Source organism: Pleuronectes platessa, chromosome 9 (genome assembly GCF_947347685.1).
Source record: "Pleuronectes platessa chromosome 9, fPlePla1.1, whole genome shotgun sequence".
In the NCBI taxonomy this organism is placed as follows: Eukaryota; Metazoa; Chordata; class Actinopteri; order Pleuronectiformes; family Pleuronectidae; genus Pleuronectes; species Pleuronectes platessa.
Window position 1 is genome coordinate 13,505,863 of NC_070634.1, and position 27,344 is coordinate 13,533,206.

General features: G+C 41.3%; 1 protein-coding gene across 1 annotated transcript; it reads right to left on the reverse strand.

The window, feature by feature from the left end:
- Positions 1-6,450: 6,450 nt before the first annotated feature.
- Positions 6,451-11,002, reverse strand: s1pr3a (sphingosine-1-phosphate receptor 3a). Its single transcript, XM_053431290.1, has 2 exons — positions 10,758-11,002; positions 6,451-9,944 (listed from the first exon to the last, which is right to left on the reverse strand). Exon 2 carries the CDS (start codon positions 9,809-9,811, stop codon positions 8,618-8,620), a length of 1,194 nt encoding a protein of 397 aa, XP_053287265.1. The 5' UTR covers positions 9,812-9,944; positions 10,758-11,002; the 3' UTR covers positions 6,451-8,617.
- Between the last annotated feature and the right edge of the window lie 16,342 nt (positions 11,003-27,344).

Here is a 27,344-nt window from a genome sequence, read left to right on the forward strand (position 1 = left end):
AGTCCTTTCATGCTGGCGCGTGCATCGTATTTCAGTTTATTGCTTTGCCATCTGGAATGAGCTTCCACGTCTGCTGCCCGGTTGCAGTGTTGTGTGGCACAAACAGATTCAGTCGTTTGCCAATTTTTACCAAACACGTTTAGGACTATTAAAAATGAAAAACACAAAAAATAAATCATATCCTTATCCTTATAAATTATTGTTGTTATGGCCATTTTCTTTCGATAGTAAAAGATGACGGATAAAAGATGCATTATTTACCTGCTGTGATGAAACATCAATTTTGTTCTCAAAACAAAGGGTTCTCAATTGTCTTCGAGGTTTGCATTAATGTTGATCAGTGGTTTACATCCTCAAGACCAGGACGCACACAAGTGGTTTAGAGATTCATTTAGATTTTTCAATTTGATGGATTTTTTTTACATCTTTCAGACTCAAACAGGGAAACTGATGAACCTTTGAGGGATCACATGCAGTAAGGGTTTGGGAATTTAGATAAAGAAATGGGTTGCACTTACATTTTTACATTTGAATGAATAAGAAAAAAAATATACCCCAAGTACTCATATTAGGAGTATCACTGATCCGATTCCTCACAATAGACTCATTTTCAGCTCAGAAAGGAGAAAACAGACAAAGGACTTGGCAAGATTGCGTGCTTCACATACTCACACACACACGCACACACACACACATTTGCTCTCCTCTATCCATTAACAGCAGGGTAGGGAGGGAGGGAGAGGGTGAGGACTGGGGGGCGGGAGGGTGAGGTGTGGCTGAGGGGGGCTGAGGCAGCCCTCATTATTTGGGCTGCGCTGCAGTGAAAAGCGCTGGGATTGCTTTCATTACAGAGCCAAATGAAAAAGCAGAGGCTGATTACCCGTGTGACGGAGAGGAGACGAGCTGGATCACGCTCTATTGGGGAGAGAGAGTGAAGGGAGGGAAGGAAAAAAATGGGGAAGGAGCGAAAAAGGGGGGGGGGGGGGGGGGGGCCTGCCTGCCTGCCTGTACTTCCCCAACAAGACTCCAAACAAGTGTGTTTGTATGTGTGTGGGTGACATGGAAGAGGGGGGGGGGCTGCTATCGTCCCACTTTTCAAACAGGGCTCCCCGGGGAGAGATATGAATAATACCGACAGCAGCAATGCAGCATGTAAATATCAAACAAATATCACAGTCCCATTTCTCTCTGGGTTTGGTTTATAGCTCTTTTACCTGCTTATGCAAGTTTGTTGTGTTTCTGTGAGCTCATTTGTATCCAACTAAAGAGGCCCGGTATAGTGTAAAGATATATTTTCATGAACACATAGGTTGAGACCATGATTTGTGTGTTGTGTGTGTGTGCGTGTGTGTGTGCGTGTGTTTGTGTGTGTGCGTGTGCAGCTGTCACATGAGAATGCGTGTGATATCAGATCAGGAGGGTGTCGGTGGTAATGCGGTGACGGCAGGTGTTAATCCATCAGACAGCCTCGGAGGAATGAACATCTGTGATCACCACAGAGCCAAAGAACATGCTCGGAAACCACATGACACTCACACACGCACATGCATGTTCCGACAGAGTCATGATCCATTTGTCTGATGAGTTTGTACAGGGGAAGGTTTACGATGGATTATGCCACTTTCACAGAAGATATTTTGATTTGTCACAGCAGTCCAGCAGATAAAAGTAATAATCGTTGAGTTCCATTAAGCTGCTCCAGTTCAAGGGCCCTGGTTCCTGGACTTTGTGATGGTTTACCAGGTAACTTGAATTGAAGGAAGCCATCCTGGATGTTATGAGTAACACAACACACAGTCTACGCTAGCTACGCAAGCAAGATTTGAGTTTAATCAAGTAATTTATTTCATCATCTTTCAATTTAGTTTTTTTTATCAGTGGGAAATTGCTTTTTGTAATCTAGACGAACAACAAAAATTGGTCTGGATTTGTTGTTTTGTTGTTTCTCAGCGTTTTCTTTTTGTAATACTCATTTTGGCCACAAGAGACGTAAGTAGACAGAACTAAAAGCGTTACGTTATTTTTCCAGATCATCTTAAATTTCTCCTTTCAACACAAGATAAAATACTGAAATGTATAATGGGCAAAATAAAGTATATGTTAATGAAGGTTTTCTTCCAGAGAAGATTTTGGAAGTCTGGTCTGATAAAAATAACTATTACTGCTAATGATAGACTTTTAATTGTATAGCATCTTAACAATGTTACAAAGACAGAAACAATGAGATTTAAACAATGGAAAATGGATATTTATATATATATAAATATTCTACGTCAATAGTTTGTAAAAACTCTCATAAGAAATAGAAAAGCTTTAAGAGGGGATTTAAAAGAAGCTGGAGAATGACTTTGTCTGTTCAATGAGGAGCGATGTGGGGACTCTGTCACCCTATGTCATGAGGTGAGACCTGGGAGTATTAAGCACTGGATCTGTGGCTAATACCAAATCAATAGAATGACTCTATAAGTCTATATACAGGCTCTTTAATGTTGTCCTCGACATTGACTTTGACATTTCACTTTGCCTTTCAGTGGCCTATAAGGAGTCTGAAAACCTTTCTTTCTTTTCTGCGGTGTAAAATCTGACATGAACACAATTTGTTTTCTCCCGAAGATGAAACCGTTGTGTTGTTTTCTTTTCATGAGCGTTGCTGTCTGTGCTTGTCTCGTGGGGTAAGGTGGGCAGAGAGCTGTTGGGAAAAGGTGTGTTCACGTGTTTCTGTGCAGAGTCAGAGTTTAGTATCTTTTGAATCGGAATCCAATGACAAACCAAGTTGTCAATGAAATTACAACACCCTGATGAATCAGATTAGCTGTCGTCTTAACTCTTAGGTGCACCAGCACAAAGAACATGTTTTGTTGTTTAACTCATAATATACATTGTCCTTAAAAATTGATCATTTAGTCCTGAGTTCATGTTATAGATTAAATACTTAAGATTTCAAACTAAGTTGTCAGGGGGATTGACCCACACTTGAATTCTATCAGGGGTGTCTCCACCACCAGTTGCTCCTTCACGCAACACACACACACACTCGCTCACGCACACAGAGGCTGGGAATCACACACGCTCAGAGCCACAAGTGAGGCCCAGGACATGCATGTCAGACCAAGAGGCTGCTGTTCTCCCCGTCTCTTATCCTCTATCCCAGACATGGTAATCCCTGCAGTTGCAGCAGGCAGGCGTGGAGGAGATAGACTGGAGGTCAGTGTGAGCAGGTGTGTGTGTGCATGCCGTCAGGCTCTGCCGGGCGACTGTAATCGGAGATGGATTGGAGACAGAGCAGCTGCTGTTTTGGGGGGTTTTCGGGAGAGGGGGATATTTGTGGGGTAGAATTTGGAATGGATGGTTTATCCACTTCTGCCCCAAGTACTTTGGTGAACGTTTAAAAGTCTGTGGACAGGTTTTGTCGACACGATGGCATCGCAACTGTGCAAATCCAGTCATGAAACTTGACAGTCTGACCCGTGACTACTCATGAAATTATGCACTTGTGACAGCAGAGAACTTGTGTAATAATGTAGCAGTACTTGTGTGTATGCAGTGTAGTAGTGAAATTGTGTTCTTGACCATGATTGACTATACCCAACATTTATGAATTCAGGTCAGTACGCTCAGTTTTAACCAAACCTGTGCCAAAAGGTCCTGTTTCATTTGAATAAAGCTGGACGCCTGTTTTTGTTTTTAAAAGAACATTGTCCAACTGCCCCATGCATCTTCAAATGTATACAAATAGATTATTAACATTTTTCTGTTTTTCTGTTTACACACTTTGACACTTACAGAATTATTGCTGAAGGTTTATTTTTTTTCATTTAAAAATCAGAGATTATATCATGATAAGATCAATGTTGTCTGAATTTAATAAATAACTAGCTGCAGAAACACTGTCTCAGGAGACAGAGCTGGTTGTCTACTAACCAGATGGTCCGTGGATAGATGCACTATGTAAATGTGAACGTGTGAATGGTAAAATAAAAAAAAATTGTGATAAAGTGACGTAACTCAGTTTAAAATATTCTGCCCTGACTCTGAGTCTTGATCAACACTAGACAGCAGAATGAATGGGGTGCACAAAGGGATGCTGGGAAGAACCAATCCAAGTCTTAGTCGGCTCCTTTAGATAACCTCCTGTGAAGTGACCTTAGCCTCCCTCTCCCAGTGTCTCCCCATCTCCCTCCTGGATAAAACTCTCTGATCCCAGGGATCTTATCACCAAATCTCCCAGCCTGGGTCTTCGCTCGCTTTCCTCCACATGTAATTACACTGGGTTGAATCTGAGCGCTGTGTAGGTAGTGAGGGGGAAGCATCACACACCGAATGAATGTGTGTGTCGTCTCCAGTGAGAGCTGTCGCACTGAGCCGCAGAGGACAGACTGGCTTCGGTTGGGGGCCGCCTCACATAGGACCCCTGGCCGCTCCCCGCCTGGCCCCCACTCCACCTCCGAGCTGCTTCAAAAAGGGACTTGAGAAAGAAAGAAGTGTTTCATACTGGCACACTCAGCGGCTCGGACCAGATGGAGTCTTTGTTCTTTCTCTCTCTCACACACACACACACATACGGTACAAACATGTCTGTACTGTACAAAAACCGTGACACATTGCAAATGCACACACACACACATGCATGCACGTTTCCTCACCATGCAGCAGGATAAATCCAGGATCACGGTGACAGGGGGGTGGTGTGATTCTCTTGTCCTCCGTCATGTTCACTTTAGTCATATGCAAATAGGCATTGTGCACAGAGAATGACACAAATCCACCATGTCTAAATCCTCAAAGAAGACCAGTGATGGCTATTTAGTTAACATGATTTATTAAGGTGTTTGACCCAGTTAGCACACGCAGCCATAAAACTGTGTTAGATTCAGTGGACTGGAGAAATGGAAACTGCCACAGCTGGAATGCGAGGACACACAGAAGATTTGAATGACAATGAATTTATTGATTTTACCGATCGTGTTTTTTGGTCCTTCGAGACGAAGGGAAGACAAGGATGATGAAAGGAATGAGTGTGGAAGAGAACAGTTGGAAGCTGGGATGTGTCTTTCAATCTCGTTTTTATTGTGCAAATTTTTTCTTAATAGTTCGGGTTCAGGTTTTACTGAAAACCAATGTCAGTATTAGTAAGTGGTGATCAGAAAAGAAAAACAGCAAATAAATCCTGTGCAGGGATTAAGAATGTAAGAAACATAACAAACACCCATCACTGAGTGCTGCACATCGTGTAAACAAAGGTTTATCTGCTAATGGCAAATGGAAGATGTCTCAGTATTTATTTATTTTTATGGCCAGAGGTAAATGTTTTTTTGTATGGGTCATTGTCTCCAATAGTTTTTTATGTGTCAATTCTTCACCTCTTAGATTAGATTCTTGGTCTTTTTAGGATTTGTTCTACCCCCCTCTCTGGCCCAATGTCAGCTTGGACATACTCCAGCTACAGCTTTACAGATAATAGATTGATGGATGAATCTAAACAACTTATTAAACCTAATCCAACGAGGATGTGATAGTGGTGAGAGAAGGGAGAGGATAACATGGCGCACAAGATGGATGAGGAGCAGGATAAGGAAGCAGAGGATTCACTCACTCACTACAAATAACTCCCCACAGCTCAACGTTCTGGCATTTTCTAATGTTCCACATGGCATAAGGTCACGATCGTCCCCGGCTATTCCAGGAAAGAGGGTTCAGACGTTTCTGACAGGAAGCAGTCGGTGACCTTTATGCTGGAAATGCTTGGCTGCTGTTGCGTCTTCGTTTTCCTTTCCCATCAGAAACTGGATGTGGAGGCGGAGCAGAAACACACCCTTGAGCTGAGGTAAGTATGAAATGCCAGTCTGTCAGCTCGTGTCTCATGGTCTTTGCCGTTGCTGCTATCGGCCCAAGCCATCAGCTCAGGATGAAGCAACCTTCTCTGCAAGGGTTTGATAATTTCTCAGAATTCACATTGACAACCATCAGTCACTCCCTTTGTTGCCCTGTACATGTTTGTGAAGCAATAATCCCCAATCCTTCTAATGATGGATTTAACAAAAGGTTACAAGTTAAAATAAAACAAGACCTCCACTAAACTGTTTGAATGTTATAGACAAGATAACCTTGGAGTTCCAGAGACTTAAAAGAGGAAGCTCTTCAAAGAATGAGATTCATGACTTATACTAACCTGACCTCAGCCAAATGAAAACCTGTATCAAGAATTTATCTGCATTGTTCATCAATGTCTGACCCAGATCTGAATAAGAGAGAATTATTTATCTTCCCACCATGATATTATATGTATGCAGCAGGTTAAACTGTAATAAACTGACAAAACAGAGCATTTCCTACTGTTATATGTGTTTGCTATGAGCAAAGATCCCCACTTATTCTACAAAAGACCCCAAACATCACTGTGTTTCTTCTTGACTGACTATAAAGTGGATCAAAACACACACAGAATATGAATGAGAGGAAGGCCCCTGATTTAATATAACAACATGAGACGTGTGAAAAACCTCATTAAAAGGGGAATGGGATTTTATTTCGCTATATAATCGTATAAGGCACTACATCACCCAGGGCAGAATTGTCATTTACAGTCCACCATTAAATTATTCACATCCAGCGCTCATTTCAGTCACTAGTGGTTAGTTGACGGAGTGGTTTATACACGTGCTGATGAGAAGAGAGAGAGGTCCTTCCGTGTGGCTATTACTGAAACAGATAAAAGAGGAACCAACTGACAGAGCTGCAGCCTGACATGTCTGAAACTGGTGGTTATAATAAAACCAGAATCTCTTCATGTAAAAACATTGCTTTTCCTGTAGTGCCACCTTCAGGGCAAACGTGATAATCCAGCCCACAAGTGGTAAGAAGCTAGTAATAACATCCATGTAACAGGTTTGGTTTTCTGGTGTGTGATGAGCATCACAGCCTCAAGAGGCCGCTGGTCAGAAAAAGTCTTACAGTGCATCTCAAATCATAACAAAACTCATGAAGTAAGTCCAAGTACCATGAGGGGGTTTACGCACACACAAAGATGCCAAATGTTTTCATAGAAAATAAATAGTTTGCCAACTGTGATTTAAAATGCTGCTGTTTGAAAAGAATCTGCAAATAGCAAGGAGAAAAAACAAAGTGCCCTGCATATAATGAAAAAAAGAAACACATTGACAAACACTGATGTATTAATACTGTTACTGATATTAACAGCGGGCGTTGACTGGACTGTTAAACATCAGGAGCTGAGCCCAGATTCTTCTCCATCAAAACGTAAATACTTCTGTTTCTGTGCGTTAGAGAGCTACGATAAAATGTAAAACTTGGTTTATTATTTGTTATTATTATCATCTGTTATTGTTGTTTCTCTTAAATTTGCCATCTACATTTCACAGTTGAAAGGCATCGGTCCATGCATTAATTCTTCCTATTTAGCCCAACTTCAATAACTAGTAGCTCTCACAACTGTATGATTGGACTCATGTAACACATATAATGTGAGTTTGACCCTTTCTACCAATTCACCACTTTATCTTTTATAACCACAATGTGTGAGTGTGACATCTAATTCATATGGATTCTGTGTTTATTCTGCAGTTTGATCTGACATCTTTCATGAGTGAGCCAACTTTGTAACTAACGTTATCAACTCAGCTATAGCTTGTTTTTCTGGAAGCCGAGGTAATTGTCATCTGACTATATAAGGCAACTTGCCTGGGTCTTATCACAGTCTCTAAGGCATCAGATCAATTAAATTCAAATAGATTTGTCTATCTAATACGACACCAGTACTGTATGACCATGGATCACTGCCATAGATATTAGCTGCAGTGCTATACAAAGTGAGCTGTGTATTGCATATGCTCTGCTCATATCATGTTCATGTAACTTTGAACTCATACAGACATTTAACTACCATGTTTTTATGGCTCAGCATCAATGGATGTTTGTGCTACATTTTCAACCCCTTTACCTGGTAAAAGAATCGATGTATATCCATTATGTACGTGAGCTAGCATTTGGCAAAGTGATCCCATCAATTAAATTATTGACTGAGACCTGTCAGTCAACAAGACATGAGTATTATCCCATGAACCCTCTTTGATTGGTCCTGCTTCTTCATTATACATGTTAGTTTAACACTGACATGTTATTTTACTGACGTTCAGTTTCATAATGATAAACGGCTGGAGGAAGGGAAATATTCTGAGATAAACGGGGAAAAAAATTGGCCACGGTCCTGAAATTCCAGGCAAGGCAACGCCCACAAATATCTCTAAAGTATCACAGCATTTCATTTGGGGCTTGGTTTAATCCAGGTCTAAGAAACTGTCCTCTTACTTTTCATAGTTTTGAATTGTTCAATTTGATCACTGTGTCAAACTATTTCAAGGTTTCAGTCACTCTGGTTATGTGAGCAATAATGTTAAAGTATTGTAAATAGTGGCTATAACGATTTGGATTGTACCATAATCTACAATCTGGAATAATCTGGTCCAAATTTAATATTTATGCTATTCACATCCATGCTACCCTGGTCATAGTGCATAAACAAAAAGTGGCTGATAGCAGGATTGTGTCAGTTCTACGTCTACATCTTTTTGACGTTAAGGCCTCGTTAAAGTGCTTCCACTCAGAACTTGCTGAGGGGCGGCCGCGCCTTCACCAACACGGCTGAGAGCAGGTCTGTGGGCCCGGAGTGGTGCGGCACAGCAGTGGCAGAGGGATCCCCATTCTTGTTGTCTGAGTTCATGGGCGTGGGAGCCTTCCCTCTGTTCAGTGTGGATTTGCCAGTGCCACTGCCCCCTCCTCCACCCAGACTGGTCTTGCTGTTCTCTGCTGTGGGGATGACCGTGCCCAGGTGGAGGTTGCCCACGACAGGAGAGCCAGTTGACTCCAAACTGCTCTGACAGCAGCACAGCAGCCGGAAGAAGGCTGCTCTCATCTCCCTGCTGGACAGGGTGTATATCAGAGGATTGAGGGCAGAGTTGAGCACAGCCAGAGCGATGAACCAGTCCACCTTGTAGAGCACAGGGCACTTGTATGGGCTGCAACCCACATCCAGCAGCAGCAGGAGGAAGAGCGGCGCCCAGCACATGACAAACACTCCAAGAACAATAACCACCGTCCGCAGCAGGGCCAGTGAGCGTTCCGAAGGCCGACTGCTCACCCTGCGACCGCTGGAGGTCACCAGGCGGTAGATCCTGATGTAGAGGATGATGATGGCCACCAACAGAGCACTGAAGACACTGATGCAGAAGGCCACGTAACTCTTAGCGTAGAGCGGCAGCACCGTGGAGCAGGAGGTCACATTGTCCAGGCAGTTCCACCCCAGGCTGGGCAGAGCACTGAGCAGCACTGACACAAGCCAGCAGGCTGCCAGCAGTCCCAGGAGCCTCCCTCGACCTGCCGTCTCACAGGGACGCAGACGCACCATCGTCATGTGCCTCTCGATCCCAATGGCCAGAAGGCTGAAGGTTGAGGCGCTGAGGGCCACAAACATGCTCCCTTCTCTGGCCAGCCACTGCACCGGCGTCAGGTAGTAGGTGTTCTTTCCTGAAGTAAAGATGTTCACCGCATAGGCCACACCAGCCAGCAGGTCTGACAGCGCCAGGTTTCCAATGAGGAAGTACATGCGGCTGTGGAAGCGCTTGTTCTTCCAGAGGGCGAGCAGGACCATGACGTTCTCCAGGACGATCAGCACGCAGATGAAGAGCAGCACGGCCAGCTTACAGGCCTCGATGCTGCGAAACGGATCCCACTTCCCTGTGTGGTTGTAGTGTCTGACGATGACAGCGTTCATCCCTTCCTCCAGTTTGTAGTCCATACTGCCTGCTACTCCCGGCCTTCCTTAGTCGCACAGCAGAGGGAGCCACAGCACTGGACACAGCTGCGAGAGGTCCGGCTGCTCAGCCCGGCAGTCTTAGAGCAGTCATTTTACAGCCTCATTAGTCAGGGACCTGCCAATCACATGCAATTAAGAGACCACATTTACTCTTAAAATAGATAGCACAAAAACATCCCAAAAGTCACATTCAACAAGGTTTGGGCTAATGTATGTCATATAAAGACCTCTCTGATGGATCTGCAAGAAGCAACAAAAACAGTCAATTTAAAATAAACATTAAGAATGTATATATATATAAGGACGTCTTCCTTGATTCTACATTTAAACAGTAACAAGCATCACTGAGATTCAAAATATTGAATATTATTAAGATAGCAGCAACATGTAGAATATATAAACTATATAGGCTACTGTATAACACAATAAAAAAAAGGAAGTTGTAAATTAGGTTAAGTTTATTGTCACACTTATTACTCTATGTTCCTTATTATTAGAACAAAGAGATGTTAAAGTGTTAAAAAGCCATTTTGTCACAGACATGCCATTATTTATTATTAAATCAAAATGTCTGGGGAAAACACTATGATCATAAGAAAAATATGTATTACTTAATTAATGCTTTATTGCACATAACATACTGAAGATGGAAAAACTGGGGTTTATAAAATAGTAACATCAATAATAAGCCCCTTTATGTTCATTAAGCATTAACAAATTCTCCTCTATCAATAAATAAAATAGTTTAACCACCATTTAAACCGAGTTGTACTTGAAACCAGATGCCTAATTAGTGTAGTAACTGCAACTTCCCTGTTCTGAAAACCTAGGACAGAGTTAAATAGTGCCTTTAAGTGTCTTTCTGCTCAAACTCTCTCTGCACAGCTTTTGTATTACTTCATCAAGCAGCTTCAGTAACTTATCGTACCTTGGGAAGTCATTGCCTTCATCTAACCATCCAGGCGGTGTTGAGTTTTTAAAGTTATTGTTCTCTCCTGCATTAAAAAGATGTTTCGGTAAAAGAAAATCCCAAAATGACGTCGCCTTGTAGTCAAAGGTCCATGTCTTGTCCGCTTTTCCAATCACTGGAAAAACTTCCTCAAACATTCATTCAGGTTGTCCTCCTCTGTCCTCGCTGCTCTGTGTCTGCTCCCGACTCTCCCTTCTCTCACCCCTCCTTCCTCATGGAGAGGCGGGATCTTTTCCCAACTCTCCATTTTGATTCTTACCAATCAGGGGAGGGCAGAGCCATGTGCTGCATTTGACCACATGATTTGTTCATAATAATATAACATGAAGTTGGATTGAGGGTTGATTTTCAACACGTGCATGTAGAGTTTCTATTCTCTGTGCAGGGAGTAGTTGAATGTGTAAGAAAAACATTGTCTATTCCAATTAAGGATGTGTGTTATGAGTCAAGGGCTTTTACTTACCAGGAAATCTGGACCATGGTCCGATCCAAGGTTCATGTCTTTGTTACATTGTTTACATTTGATCGGGTTAGTTTTTGTTCATGTTGATATTTAGGGAGTGGACTGAAGACTTTTGTTAGATATATACGTTTGTCATTTTGTCACATGGGCTGCGTCTTCCTCTACGGTTGGTTAGTAGATGGACGCTCATTTGAAGTGTAAATGTTGTGGATTGTATTTGCTAACTTTTTTGTTGAAAGTGCATTGAAAAAAAGTTGCCTTTCCATACGAATAGGGAAAAAATGTGTGAACCGATTCCCTTCACTGCTGCTTCTTGTTCTTGTTCTATTGTTTAATGTCATCTCAACTTCCTGCAATTGGTCAGAAGGTCTGGACCAAATAAAGTAGGTGTGTAAGCCCCCAAAGCTCTAACTGGTACCTCTGCTATTTGGCACCGGAAACACTAGGTCTAAGCTCATTATATGTTGAAAACTTTACAATGTGCCTGACAGTAGCCGGATCGGTGTAGTGGTACATAGATATACAGATATGTGGTTTTAAGTACAAAGACCAATCTCAATATCCTTCTCCTCCCACATTCTCCTCTCTGGAGTAGATGAGACGTTGGCTGAGGCCCCAGATTGAGGAGCAGACCTGTGGTCAACCAGGTTTGTTTAGCTGTTGCTGGAACAGAAGGACTTTTGGCAGGGACGGCAAACTCAAGGTCTGGCTATGAGATCTGGCTGTGCATTCTTTGTGGTTCTCTGAATTGCTGAACAGTTTGGAAGATCAACGTCTCTGTGACTCACTCATGCCTCTAGTCTAGAGGCTCGATCCCTTAGATATCACCCAGGAAAAGTGAGGCAAGGCCCCGTGTTATGGGACCTCCTCAGGGTTTCCAGGTGTAGGATCAGACGGGGGCAATCCAACTTGGGTGTTGACTGGAAGCTAGCCGACTGGGATGCTTATTGGTAGCTAGTAGACTGGGAGATGGCCCAGTGCTAACTGACATTTTACTTGGGGGTTAGTATGAAAATGTCGGGAGCAACTGACTTTTGCATTCTCACATATAGCCCCCTCTGGAAAAATTCTGGAAATGTCCAGAGTTCTGCGCATGTCTGAGCCCATACCAGGTAAGTCATTTCAAAGTTAAATGGGCAATAACAGATGGAGTCAAAACAGACACTTAAGGAAAGAATTATGACAAGAACAGATATGAGTATTGCTTCTGCCTTGTATTGCACAATAAGAAGACAATGTTGAAATAAGGCAAACGTTCATATCTGATAAGTCGGAAAGTTTTTTTTTAAATGGCATTGAACGAACTGTAGTTGAGAGAAAGGCTGCTTTGTTTTCCTTTCCCTCGTTTTCTCTTTGCTGATGTTTGCTCTGTTTTTCAAACTGTCCATCTCCTCTGTTTTTTGTTTTTGCATTCTTTGCTCTAGCTGAATCAAATTGGCTAAAATAGCATAAGACAGACCACAGATTGAGACGGTGATGGATTACAGTGCTGGCTAACAGAGAATGACAGCCTAGCAAATGTTGATAAAAAGAGGGATAGATGGAAAGAGACAACAAAGAACATGAAACTGTGTAGCAACAGTTCTCTCTCTCTCTCTCTCTCTCTCTCTCTCTCTGTTTCTCTCTCTCTCACACAGTCCCTGTGGTATCACAGATTTGTGAGGTCACAGGCAGTCTGGCCCCTTTGCACATGTCAGTCCAGGCATTGCAGATTAATGAATGACCTCCAGAGCTGTTGACTTTCCCCCGAGCAGCAAGAGATGTACAAACTCTCAGACAACATTTATAACCATAAGAAAACACCCCAGAGGCCTTGGCTCCAGGTTGTTGCAAGCTGGATACACACTTCCTGGATGTTTGGTGCTGGTGGTGGAAAGAGGAAATGTATCTGCAGGTCACCAGATCAGGAAAAAATGGAACTGTTGCCAAGTCTCATAAAAGTTTGTATGGCGGTGATGCTATTGTGTGCGTGTTTGTGCATCTTTGGGTGCATGTGGCCTGTGTGGGTGTGTTATTGGCAGCGTTGTGAGTCAGGGAACACTGACGCAGGCTTGGGTGGTGAGTTGGTTGTTTGGGAATGCAAAGTGTAGTGGGAACGAAGGAGGAACAGCACGGGTGGTGGAAAACGAGGGCCTCTCGGGCCATCTCCCCACTTCCCACCACTCCAAACACGCTGAAAAAACAACATTCCAATCAAATTCCATTGATTGGAGAGTTCATGAATTATAGGTAATGGTAGCTGAAGAAATTTATTCGAAGTCCCTCAAAAATGTCATCCCTGAGTCATAATTTCCACCACTGTCATTCTTCTGATTACAGAAAGAAAATGACTAAATGCTTAATCGTTCTGAAAACACAACCTTTGAACATGATGGAACTTGAATTGGTGAAACTAAACTTGTTGGTTAGGTTAGGTACAGATAACAAAACAATTTAATTTGGTTCAGGCAACAAAGCTATAAGGAGCTCCTGGATTCTTAAAAGATGATCAAGTTATAATCTTGTTGGAACAAGTTACTATATCATGTTCTCCCGAGATAATTATCTAGTGGGATCTCATTTAGATATTATTTATGCCATAAAGCTGATGTTTCTCTACTGACTTCGGCTTTGTTATAGATTTTTCACAGCACTTGGTTAAAGTTGCAAAATATTGTGGTCTTGTTTATTAAAGGAAAGTTCACTGTGACACAACATGTTTATTTACATCTAACCAAAACTGTTATGTTTCCCCAACCTCAACCAAAGTGATCTTGCTGCGTCAAAAGCTTCTTAACCTCATCTAGCCAGCAATTCTGTTGCCATCGCAATGTACCTGCAAAAACAGATATGAGCATAACTTTGATCCCTCCTTCATTTCTCTGTAGAAAAAGAAAGATCATCATAAATCTCGTCTTTTGAGTGTTGTTCCATCGCTTATGCAGCTTACTGTATCGCTTTTGTTTAAATATAAGAGAGCTTACATAACGTTTGGAGCTATTCTCAATACGAATATGATATTGGCCCTCATTGCAACAAAAGGATCAAGTAATAAAATCCTGTTGATCTGGGATCATTTATCATTTATCATTTATCAAATGTTTTTCCTGGACCATCAGACATTCTCTCGCGGAGAACTTGGATTGCATCTTCGTAGGAAGTTGTGAGCAGAGCACTGATAGTGAGAGCTGATAGTGTATCTGGAGCAGTGGTGTTGCTGGAGGGTTATCAGTGCAGGTCTGAGGCCTTTAAGGGCACAAGGTGACTGCCAGTCTGAGGACCAGTGCTGCTGCTTCTTTAAGAGAACCTTTTTATCTGCATCCAGCTCTAAATAGCCTCAAAAGACACTTCAATAAAAGGATGGATGGAGGACAGATGGGAGCGCAATGTATTTTCGTGGTAAGTTGAGTGTTAACTTTTCGGAAGAAATACGTTTTTTTGACACCTTTATCTTTCAGTGAGACTGTCAAGCTCAGCTATTAAGAAAAACAATTAAAAATCTCCGGACATCAAACTGACATTAGGTGCTGGCAAACATTGCACCATGTATGAACTCTTAATCGTGGCCCCCTCATCGCTCAAAATGTCAGCCTGTCTGTTCTCACATGATCCGTATGGAATTTACAGAGTCAAGATCTTTATGGCGTTATTTATTTTCTTTAAGATAGGGGACTTTAACACTAAGAAGACTTCAAGCCTTTGCTTTGCCAAAATATGTTAAAAATAACTTGGACCTCAGTCATGTAAACAAGCATGCCCAATTTTCTCAGAACTGCTTCACTAATGTCTGGGAAAGTTTGGAAAGAATTCTGTGTGTGTGTGTGTGTGTGTGTGTGTGTGTGTGTGTGTGTGTGTGTGTGTGTGTGTGTGTGTGAGTGTGTGATTTTCAGTTGACCATTGGCATGATGTGCCTCTTCCCTTGCATGGGGCCATATTTGTGTACCCTCTTATCATTTCTCCTTCACACCAGAACCATAACTCTATATTCATTCAACACACACACATCAAAACACTGTCGCCACACAAAGCAAAACAAAATCCTGCAGAAGTTATACATCTTATTTTTGGAATGTGTTTGTATATGTTGGCTCTTCGTGCTTGTCTGTCTGCTGCTCAATAAGAAAGGGTCAAAGGTACATTTCCCTCGAGACGCAGCCTAATGGTCACGCAGTCCAGTGACTCGGTCCCCACACATGCTCCTCCGACCGGAAATCTTACAACCATCCACCCCCAACCACCCCAAACACCCGCCTCAAAGTCAAAAGACCCCCCTCGCCCCTGCTACAACCCCACACCCTCAGGTCTCAGAAGAAAGGCAGCAGGAGCCTGAGAAAGAAGTAACCGACTGACAGAAACAGACCAGACTCCATTTCTAAAGACCATCGGTACAGATTTAGAATCACTTTAACCTTTCAGTGTCATGCTTGTGTATTTTTTTTTCAGAAATGCACTAAAGACTGGATATTCTCCAGAAATTTTCCGGAGGGACTATACGTAAGAACGCAAATCAGTTGCTCTGGACATTTTCCACAAAACTTTTCCAGCCCCACCATGTGAACTTACAGCAGGAAATTTTAACAGTGAAAATCACAGCGAGTGGGTGTGCCTGTTACATTTCTAGCATGCGTCAGACCCAAAACCGTAAATTGCTTATGTTGATATTAATGATGCTTCCAAATGCCTTCCTCTTCCACAATCTTTAAAAGGCTGTAAACAAAAACATACGTTTTCCACAGCAGAATTTAAACATCATGTCCAACCTATAAGCTCTGTAGCATCTTTTATTCCATCACTAAGCGCTCCTCGAAAGAACTGAATTCATGAATAACATTTTGAGTGTCATCATTGTAAAATGATACCAGACGGACACAGTGAAACCTTTCAGGGTTAGAGTACGTGGGCATGCTTGTGTGTGCAGTCGACATCCAGAGGTGTTTTCCCAAGCATGTGAGCCCGCCATGATGGCCGTTGGAAATGAATGGTGCATCTTTGTGAATGAATAACTGTGTGAATGACGATCCGTCACAGCCCGGCTCACAGACTTTCAGTGACAGCGGGCTCTATGGCCTGAGTGACGCGCCGACGCTTCGGATAAAGAAAGGTACGATAGAAATCTGCAGTGGTAGTAAAGGCTACCATGGTGACCACTCAACCAGCAACAACAATAACACCGGCACGGCCATCGGGCACGGCCATCCTAAAGCTCCCTGGCTCCACAGACAGGCGCACAAAATAAAGGCTAAAAAACACACACTTCACATCTCATTAGATGGGGCCAGTGTGACAGATGACTGAGGGGCCCCAACAGGTGGACTCCACCAAGTAAACACTAAAAAATGTGAATCGAGGACTGGGCAACGTGAACCAGAAAAAGGGTCAACTGGATTTGGTAAACTAATAGGTTCTTTTCACTTTCTTTAAGGTTGCACGCATTTTAGATTTCTAATCAATCTATCTATCTATCTATCTATCTATCTATCTATCTATCTATCTATCTATCTATCTATCTATCTATCTATCTATCTATCTATCTACCTACCTATCTATCTATCTATCTATCTATCTATCTATCTATCTACCTATCTATCTATCTATCCATCTACATATCTATCTATCTATCTATCTAAATAATATAAATATATTATTAGAATACTGTATTTTCATTGATGCATTAATATGACAGCACCATTTTAATTAAAAAAAGATTCTACATCTAAACTGTTGATTTCTTAAATGTAAAGTAATGCACTATATTCTAAATTATCAGTAAAGGTTATAAAGCCTTAGACAGCAATGTACGTTAAACTGAGATAGTATTTGTAAAACAAATGCAGTGGAGCAGATGTATACAGAAGTTTAAAGTAGTTTAAAACTATAGCACAACTACTACAAGTACTTCAGACATTTCCGCAGATGGTGATCCTTACTATTGATACTGTGAAGGTTCCATTCTGTAATACTCTGCATTACTAAGGTACTCATACTTAGTACATTTCACTACTGACAAAATGCTGTACACACACTGTAAAGACATCAACAGGTCTTCACATAAGTACGCAGCAATGATAAATCCAGTTTTTCAGCCACTGTACAGTTGATATTTTGCAGCACTTCTGGACACCTGTGGGGCACATGTGGTGGAAGTTGGTCTGTGGACTCACGTACTCCCTGTCCGGCAGCCCTGTGGTCCACATGTGTTTATAACCCTCACACAAGACAGTGCAACACATTGCTGGGATCGCAGCCGTCTCCACCCACCCCCCAACCCCTCACCCAGCAGCAAACCCAGTCATCCCACATCTGTCCCAGTCGGGGTGCTGTGGCAGCGCTGGTGTTGCTGATCAGGCTCAGGGGGTCCGGCAGCAGTAATGCTGCCTGTAGTGGTCATTGGTTGTCTATTGATGGAGTGTGAAGTGATCTTGTGAGCAGAGAGAGGTGGATAGAGGGGGGGGGGGGATAGATGGAGAAGGCCTCAGACGGTGGAGCAAACAATGATGTGTCAGATCCAGTTTGTGAGCCGTCTGTATAAACACTGAGGAATTGCCTGCCTTCTGAGCTCATCCTTTCCAACGGGTTAGCCTTTGGGTTTTCCCAGCATAAACTCAGTATGTCCCAAACACATCTCTGATATAATTAGAGCATATACACACGTATACACACGCACACACATACACACATAACTACCACCACCTTGCCCTCGCCTTGGACCTCTGGAACTTTTCCCCTGGAGTCCAAACCAAAACAATCAAGCCACTAAGGCAGGAAAGTGAACACATGTCTCCAACCCATCCATCACCTTTACAAGCCACAACCACAGCAGGGAAACCATTCTGACTCACTGATTTCCGTAACAGAGTCCAGCTTCTAAACATTATCTAATTTATCAGTGCTGTCTGGCTCTACACTTTTATCACCATGTACTCTGTAAGCCCTGTTAGGATGGAGAGAATAAATACAAATTGCAACTTTTATGTTTCAGGCCCTGATGTTTTCTCTGCAGCTCTCGCCCTGAAAAACTGTTTTCCATGGATGCGGACCAAGAGATAAAGCCGTGACCTCTCGGTGGAGCGCCAGCTTCATACGACACCGTCACCACGAAGGCACTCGCTCCCTTGGCTCACTCTCACGGCCTCGGAAAACTTCTGTTCAAACATGGCCTTAGATGGCAGAAAGAGAAACGGTCCAGAAAATGAACAAAGCACGCATTGTTCAAAATCACAATTGAGAAGAAAGCTCTGGTGGGAGATTGAATTTCTTACATATTCACATCTATTATTAAACCATAAAACAACCCTGAGAAATTATCATAGGTACGGTGCAATCCAAGAAATGAGGATATTATCGAACATGTGCAGCATGTTTCAGATTTGAAGTGATAAGATCATTTGATTTATGTTGAAAACCAGTGACGGTTGAGAAGTGATGTAATACTTCCCACAGCCTGTATCTGCTCTCTACTATTGTGATCGTGTGGAGGTAAAAAGGAGGCTGGTCATGATCGCAGGTTAACCGTCGATTCAAACAGAGGCCCGGTTGTGTGCTCTATCTATGGCACGTGTGTGCGCGCCCCAGTGGGTCGTCCACGTGAAAGGACCCATGTGTCTGGGCGTCAGTGACTTAATGACTCCACTTACAGGCCTAATTCACACTCAGGTTCTTGTGCATGTATGAAAAAACAACATGCGAGGAAACCCCTCCAACAGAGAATCGGTTGTGTCTGTCAGATTGGAGCTGAACACTTTTAGGGCCCGTGTTTGATCCTTCCTCCGGGTCGAAATAGAATTATGATTATACTATTAACTTACAGGCGGAATCTGCAACTAGAAAAGGTAAAACATTCATGCCGTTAAAGCCGGATCGGAAAAGGAGTGGTTTTGGCCGGAGAGTCACACAGGAGAGAGGAGAGAGATACACTGTAGAGGCCGGAGAGTGGAGAGAGGGCAGAGACGTGCACATCTTTCCACTGTGTTTGTATTTGAGCTCGTTGCGTCTCAGAGGAAATGCCCTCCACTGTTTCCACGAAAAACTTCTTCTATGGTCAAAAATCTAGCTGACTATTAATAAAGCAAGAGAACAGAACACACTGTTAGGAGCTGTTTTCCTGCTGTTGCTTTCAAAATTCCCATCATTGGGTATAAATGACACTGTCGTCTGTTGTTGTCACCATCATTTATCAAACTGTTAATGTGCTAAAAAACTGAGGGAAAGGAATGCTAATTTTGTCCAGTGCACCTTTATTTACGTGTGTACCCTCTGTGTGTGTGTTGTCCAGGTATACCTCATGTTGTGGGGACCTAAATCTCTATTACACAATCATGCTGTGGGGACTTGACTTCCTTATGGGGACAAAAAGCAATTCCCTCACAAGATAATTCGTTAAAATCTAAGGTGACAATATGTTTGAAGGTTGGGTTAGGATCAGGTAAGGTAAGGGTAATCGTTAAGGAAGGACGAAGTAGTATGGTTAAGGTTAGTATCCTGGTAATACGTTTAATGTCCTCTCAAGTCATTGTGCCACGACTGTGTGTGTGTGTGTGTGTGTGTGTGTGTGTGTGTGTGCCTGTGTGTTTGTGTGTGTGTGTGTGTGTGTGTGTGTGTGTGTGTGTGTGTGTGTGTGTGTGTGTGTGTGCCTGTGTGTGTGCCTGTGTGTGTGTGTGCGCATGTCAATCTATAGTTATGAGGGCCAATTTTGGTTCAATACCAAGGCATTTAGTTGTGATGGTTAAAGTTAGGGTAAGTGGTTAGGGAATGCATTACTTCAATGAGTGTCCTCACTACACAACTGTAGAGAGATGTGCGTGTGCGTGCGTGTGTGAGTGTGTTGTTGAACTCCCACTTAAAGAACACTGTTTTGCCATGAAACCACTTGTGCTCATGATTCAGATCCTGTGCTGCCTAATAACTGCAGAGAGTTCACACGCACAGCAGCACAATACACGGAAACCCAAATCTCCTGAGTGGAATGATCTCACCTTTGAATGCAACCATCTTTGTTTCCTGAATTATTAGGCTCTATAATACACACTACTCGCAGGCTTCTGGTCTTGAATTCTTTTGGGGTAATTCCTTGTCACACAATCACATCAGACATGTAGTAATTATATGTATAATATAGATTGTCCTCTCCAGCACACTCAGAGAGCTTGCTGCTCATTTCCTTTGCCAGTCACTCCAAAGTTGATTCATCACTGAGAGGCTGAGAAGCAGTTTGGAATAAAACATGGAAGGGGGCTTTTCACTGTCAACACAACAGCTACCGGCCCGGGGGTGAAACCGACCGGAGCTGACGACTGCGTGACCTCCTGTGTTTTGACGTCTCTTGCGGCGTGTTGGTTTAGGGGGGAATCCAAATGGAAGCTCTAAATCCCAGTTAAGCCGTAACAGCGCTGGGAGAGCTGGGCACTCCACAGCCCGCACTATCTGATCATCAGCTTTGTGCTGGCAGGCCCCGCCGAGATACAAACATCCTGTTTAGGGAGGGAGTGGGAGAAAGAGAAAGAGAGAGAGAGGAAAAAGAGAAATGCCAGTGGAAGTTGTCACTAAATGAACAAGACGGGGTCGGCTACCGAACCAAAATGTCTCTGCGTGTGTGCAGTGCAATGCTCTGAGAGTCCTCTGTGCTTGACCCAGTGGTGTTTCTGGCATCAGCTTCTTCACTCAGTGTTCTTTAAAACTATTAAAACTCAATGCCGAGTGTAGACTGTGAGTCACATTAGTATGCACGCTGAAACCCGAGAGCAGAGAGACCAGCCAGACTGAAAATTTCCCCAATTATGCCTCCACTGCACTGCCAGTAATCGCTTGTCCCATCAATGCCAGCCACACAGAGGACATACACACCACATGTGAAAAAAACAGAGGAATAATGCTTTCAAGAAGAACTACCGTACTGTTAAAATCAATACTTTTGTAATGTCCACACTTAATTTATTGTGTTCAATTTGGCAACGTTGCTTAAACAAATGTTTGTTGGCATGTTGAAGTTTTCACATTACAGCATCGCCCCCTTGTGGAATATTATATACAGTGTCACAACATGGAGGCGCAGCCTGATGTAGAAAACAGGCAAATTGTAGCACATAGATACAGCGAGTTCATGAAATCCCTTTGCACTGTATATTCTAGAATATAGTATAATGGAGGTACATTGAGGTACCACTGAAGGAAGAATAAAACAAGCCGTTTCAAACACAATAATATCAAATTGTTCATGCTAAATAGTATATTCTATAATATCCATATTGATTTAAAAAACAACAACACTATATTCAAACAACAAATCAACCTAAACCACAGTTAGATGGAGAAAATAAAAACATATATAACCAAGCCTGAAATCCTGCTTCCTCAGCTAACAAAGGAAACTCTGAAACAATGCATATGCTGAATGATTTTTTTTAAAGGAATGTGTGCAGTTCCCGGGCATCAGTTGTCACCTGGACTGAAAATGAGGATGTGGAGACGCCTAAATTGTTGTTGTTTTGCCACAGACCAGGAGACAAAGCTATTTTGTGTTGAAAATGATTTGATCTGCATGACAATGTGTGGCCTGCAAAAGCATGTGCTTCCATATGACGTCCAGTGCGCACATGTACTGACAAAAAGCTTTACCTCAACCCCCTGAATTTGTATCATGTGTACTCAGTGTATTTGTTGGCCTAACTTCAGTTACAGTATTTGTGTGAGAAAGTTGAGCACATGTTTGAGCAAAGACAACAGACTTAAAGTTTATATGTATTTTTAGTGTTATTTACTGTTTTTAATTTGTGTGCTGAGTGGTGTTGACTACCACTGTCAACCAAATTGCCCCTCGGTGAATACACACAGACAGTCCATCCAATAAATTTGAATTTTATTCAAATTCAGGCAGACTTTCTGTCCTATTTTGTATTTTGTTGTATTGCTCCTGGTTTGGCAATGATTGTCATCACGGTATTTCAAATACATGGACAGCTACATGCATCACATGGTGGCATGTATAGTCATGCTTTTGTGCGGATGACATGTTAGTATGTGGCAGACTCTTGTGACACCTCACTGGTTGTCATGGTGACTCATTTAGACATACTGGCTGGAGCCGGGATGTATCCATGGAAAAAAGTCAACTGGTGCACAACAAGCAGGAAGTACAGAGAGATACTGAGTCTTCACAAATAGTTAATTGTAACTGCTGATGTTATTAGATTATAAACCGAATACATCTATACATCAGTGGAAAAAAGATGTAACGATGTGATGTAACAAAGAGGCCAGCCCACATCTGGAGGTGATGCGGCTCGCTTCATGGACAGACCTGTCAGGTGTGAACGCAATCTGAAAGTGTGGCCACATTCATGACAGGACAAGATATTATGAGTGTGTGTAATTTGGTGCAGATCCTAATGAAAATCGTGATCCAGTGAATTTGAATGTGGTTTCATAAGGGGACTGTTGGGCCTTGGCAGAGGTATGGGCTCTGTATTGAGTGTCATTTTACTTTATATTGGTATTAAACAGAGAAAAAGTATCAAATATTCATATTAAACAAAACATGAGCTATTTTAGAAACCTCCACATGATGAGAGTCAAACCATTTATCTAATTAAAGATATGTATATTTTTCCACAACAAACTAAAGAAGTGTATTTGCATTCCTCTGCTTTAAGTTATTTTAAACAACAAGATAACCACCCTGGTCTCTCATCACAGGGTTAACATGCAGCGCCTGTAGCCACAGCACAGGATTATGGGTCAGTGGTCCAGGGCCCAGTTCCCTATTTCTTTCTCCACCATTTCCACAGAAGAGCATGCCTATACTGCACCCTGCAGGCCAGAGTCTTCAATGCACTCTGATACGGGACATCAACATTTGTTGGGCTATAATGTTTATATATCTTATATATTTCGATTTTTATTAATATGTTAAAATGTTATATATGTAACATTTTCAGCTGCTGTGAGTGAGCCACACAGATCTGTCATGAGGGTGAGTTATTTAACACAAAGAGTTGCATAATTTATTCTGCATTGGGAAAACCTAATGGAGTTGAAGATATCTGAGCTTCTGCTGCTTTGAGGTCCAATACGACCTTCTGACCTGGTGTAACCCTTTAATTTAACTAAAATCATCAATGACTCAGCCACCAATGACTGTATCCATTGCAACTGCATTCTTATGATGTAAACAGACATCTTCATGACAACTGAACAAACTCCATCCAATTATAAGGACAGAGTGAGACAGACGAAAGCTTAAGTAAAAGGCCAATAAGAGGGTCATGAGTTTAAAAAAAATTCTGTCAAATACTTTTTATGCCTTTAATTTACCTTTTTTTTAAAAAATATTTTGTAAGCACATTCTCGTGTCCAAGAATGTCAGGAACAGTTCCCCTTCCCCCCTCACACTTTAACTTTTACAAGTAATGATTATACTGCTGTGTCCCTGTCTCTTTGAAAGGTCATTTGAAAAATAGAATTACATATATTTTTAATTACTTCATACCGAGCATCTCCACTTCTGCTGTCCCTTTATGTGATGGTAGGTACTGGTAAGATTTGTATTGGTATGTCATAGGTAAATCACATTTTACTGCAATGTGTGGTATTTAAGCTCAAAACACACAATATACAAAGCTTCACAAAGAACCGTCAATTGCTGTTTTTGTGAACAGCTTTCCTTTTGCACACAAAACACACACACAGGATTAAACCCCTAAAGAAATAAAGGACACTATGAAGTGTCCTCACTTTTGTATCCTTCATAAAAACCTTTTTTAATAGGGGGCAATTAAACAGAGAAAGGGTTCTCTTGGAGAGGGTGGAGCAGTCTGTTGGTGAACACTTTATAAAGTGTCCAAATACACCTCTCACTCCTCCCTCTATCTCTAGTATAACCAGAAAGAATGAAATAACAAGGTGTCTGACACAGCAGCCACTTGAAAGACAAAATCATAGATGGAATGATGATATCTTTATTTATTAAGCATTTTCCAAATCAACATTACAACGTGCTTTACAATGGCAGCAATATGCAGACCAATCAACTGTTTTATCTTTTCCGATAAACACGATGGAAACTGTTGATTTCCAGAAGGCTTACGTATTCTGTACTGTGCAGTATGGGCCTATGTCCTGTCCATCCCTGTGATGCCTTAATACTTATTGTGCAACGAATTGTAAAAATGTACTTATCTTCAGAGAGGTTTGTGGAGCCACTGCACTTTAACACAAAACTTTGGGCAAAATTATAAAAAAAATCCTCCTGCAAAATGGCTACATAAAATTATGGGGCATTTATGCTACAGTAACTTGATGTAATAAAGTTGAACCCTTTACAAGAATATGATGTGCTCAATTTGACATTTATAATTTGAAAATTTGAAAATTCCTCCAGAATACGTAAATTTACACCACTTTCTACTTTACTGCAAATGTTGGTAAGTATTTGAGCATGTTAAAGCCCTCAAAAAGCTAAATAATAATATTAATCCTAACAATTTAAATTGTAACTGACTGTCTGTCAGTGCCTGTCAGTGCTCGGGCCCTAAAAATGACAAATAAATTCCGGCGTTGTTCTTTACAAAGGTGACCTATAGCTGCTGATCTGAGTCTTGCACACAAACACATCTAACAGTAGGTTAAAGCTCATTCAGATGATTGTGTTACATGTGATTGTGCAATTGTTGGATGCTAAACAGAGGTCAAACCTGACTCTGTAAACAGAAACACCAGAACATGCAGTCGCACTCTCTCTGCACACAAATGTGTTGTGTTGTGTTTTCTCTGTGTGTTTTGGGCCTTTTGTTGAACACAAACACAGTTATTTTCTCTGCATTGCCTTTTGACACATGGCTGCTTCACTAGGACAATACTGACAGATGGGTAGTTGAAAATCAAGCTGTGGTCTAATTAGCTGTTATATATTATAATGTACTTTTCTTTGTGCATTATTAACTCTACATGACAAACACAGGTCGAGACACAAGAAAAAGGAGATGAGAAATGCCAGCGTGTCTTGAAAACAATGGTAAGTAATTTTGTAAAATACAGAAATGCCTTTATAATTTTTCTTTAGATAATAGTTTTTCATGACTTGTTTACATTTTTCTGTTTTTAAGAAAATATATGGTATACAGCAGTAGTGGAGGAAGTATTCTTTTATCTAAGTACGAATAATAGATTCAAAAAATTCATTCAAGTAGCCTAAAAGTTTGGACACAGTATGTGCAGTATGGGCGTATGTCCTGTCCATCCCTGTGATGCCTAAATACTTATTGTGCAACGAAGTGTAAAAATGTACTTACCAACAGAAAGGTTTGTGGAGCCGTTGCACCTTAACACAAAACTTTGGGCAAAATTGTAAAAATATCCTCCTGCAAAATGGCTACATAAAGTTATGGGGCATTTATGCTACAGTAACTTGATGTAATGAAGTTGAACCCTTTACAAGAATATGATGTGTTCAATTTGACATTTATAATTTAATGTATTGTGTACTTTACATAATATGATGTACTATTTGGTACATCCATCACGTTAAATACACAATGTATACTGCTCTGTCATGGTTATATATTCCCTTTATCCATGTTTGGTGTTCTTGTCCCGTCTTCAATTTGGTTTGATATGACATTTTCTGCTGGTTATGTTTGAAGTATGTTTGTATTTATCTGTTGGAAAGTATCAGATAAAAGAATATCTGTGAGTTACTTACAGCCTAAAAAACGAAAGGGTTTAAAATCCTACTGTGACTGAGAAAACAAATCAGCACCTTTGAGTAAATGGGTGCAGAAAACATTTGGAATTGTTGCTTTAAAAGTAAAAGTATCACATCAACTTTTTTACTTGGGTACAATTAGGTACTTTCTTATAAATGCACTTAAAGTATTAAAAGTTCTTTCTGGGTGTATCATTTCCCCTAATACAGTAGTCTACTACAGTATTAACTCTTTCTATTGTATATTCAGTTTAATACAAGATAGTACAGGTTCTGTCGTATTAATATAGAATGCTGAAGATGATGCTATTGAAAACGCTGGGATAAGTGGATTAATCCCACTCTAATTATTGATAACTTCAAAAGTAGGACTTCTTATTGATGTATGAAGTAAAGTAAAAGCAAGAGTACACGAAAATAAAACTACTGAGGTAAAGTACTGATACTCGAAAAATTTTCTTCTTGCATTCCACCAGTGGTAAACAGTATGTATGGCAAATCATCATAAGTAAGAGGACACTCCAGAGATAAAGATATCAGAAATACATTATATTTGAATATTTTTTTATTCAACAACTTGAAATTAAACCAGTATCATTTGCATTCTTAAAAGTTTTTAGGTGTTTACTAAGAAATCAGTCGCTCTCTAAGTGTTGTGATCCTATTTTAATCCTGTTGATATCAACACCCGGGACAAATTTAGTCACCATCATATCTACTTATAGATCCATTTTTCTTCAATGTGGTTAAATGTTGTCTCGTGTGGTCCCCATATATATATATATATATATTCAAACATATATATATGTTAACTCTGCCTCTGCTCCTGTCTCTCTATAGAGAAGACATGCAGTCATTGGCCGAGTCCTTATATCTTTATCTGCCTGAGCCATGTCCTGTCCCCTCCCTCATTCACATACACATGCATATACACTTTTCACTGCAGCACGTGCAAGGCAGGTTTATCTGTGTGGCACATTTCAACAACAAGACAAGCATAACATATAAAAGGCATCATGACACGTTGTGAAAGCAACACAAGAAGCATTTAAACAGACATAGAGTGAAAAACAAATGATGCAACTGTCATTGGATGAGATCATGTCAGTATATTTTTAACCATGGGGGTCAGAGGTCATTAATCATAGCATGTATAAAAAAAATTGAAAGGTGAGCCGTTGTAATTTCAGTTGGTTTGGTGTTCAGTTTAAATGGTTTTCAAACTTTAAGTGTGATAAGAGTAGAATTTTGTATTTGATTCCAAAAGTGTTTTAAAAAAAAAACAGAAGTTCTTCGTTAAGTGTATATTTTAAGATGGTGGTGGTTAAATGAGACGTGAACAATTTACACCGGGTTTAGAAAGTGAGTAGAAGTCAGTAACCAACTGTAGCTGTGGCTGCTGCTGAGT

Excerpts from the sequence above, each read along its gene's own strand:
- s1pr3a (XM_053431290.1), bottom strand. The coding sequence starts at position 9,811 with ATGGACTACAAACTGGAGGAAGGGATGAACGCTGTCATCGTCAGACAC.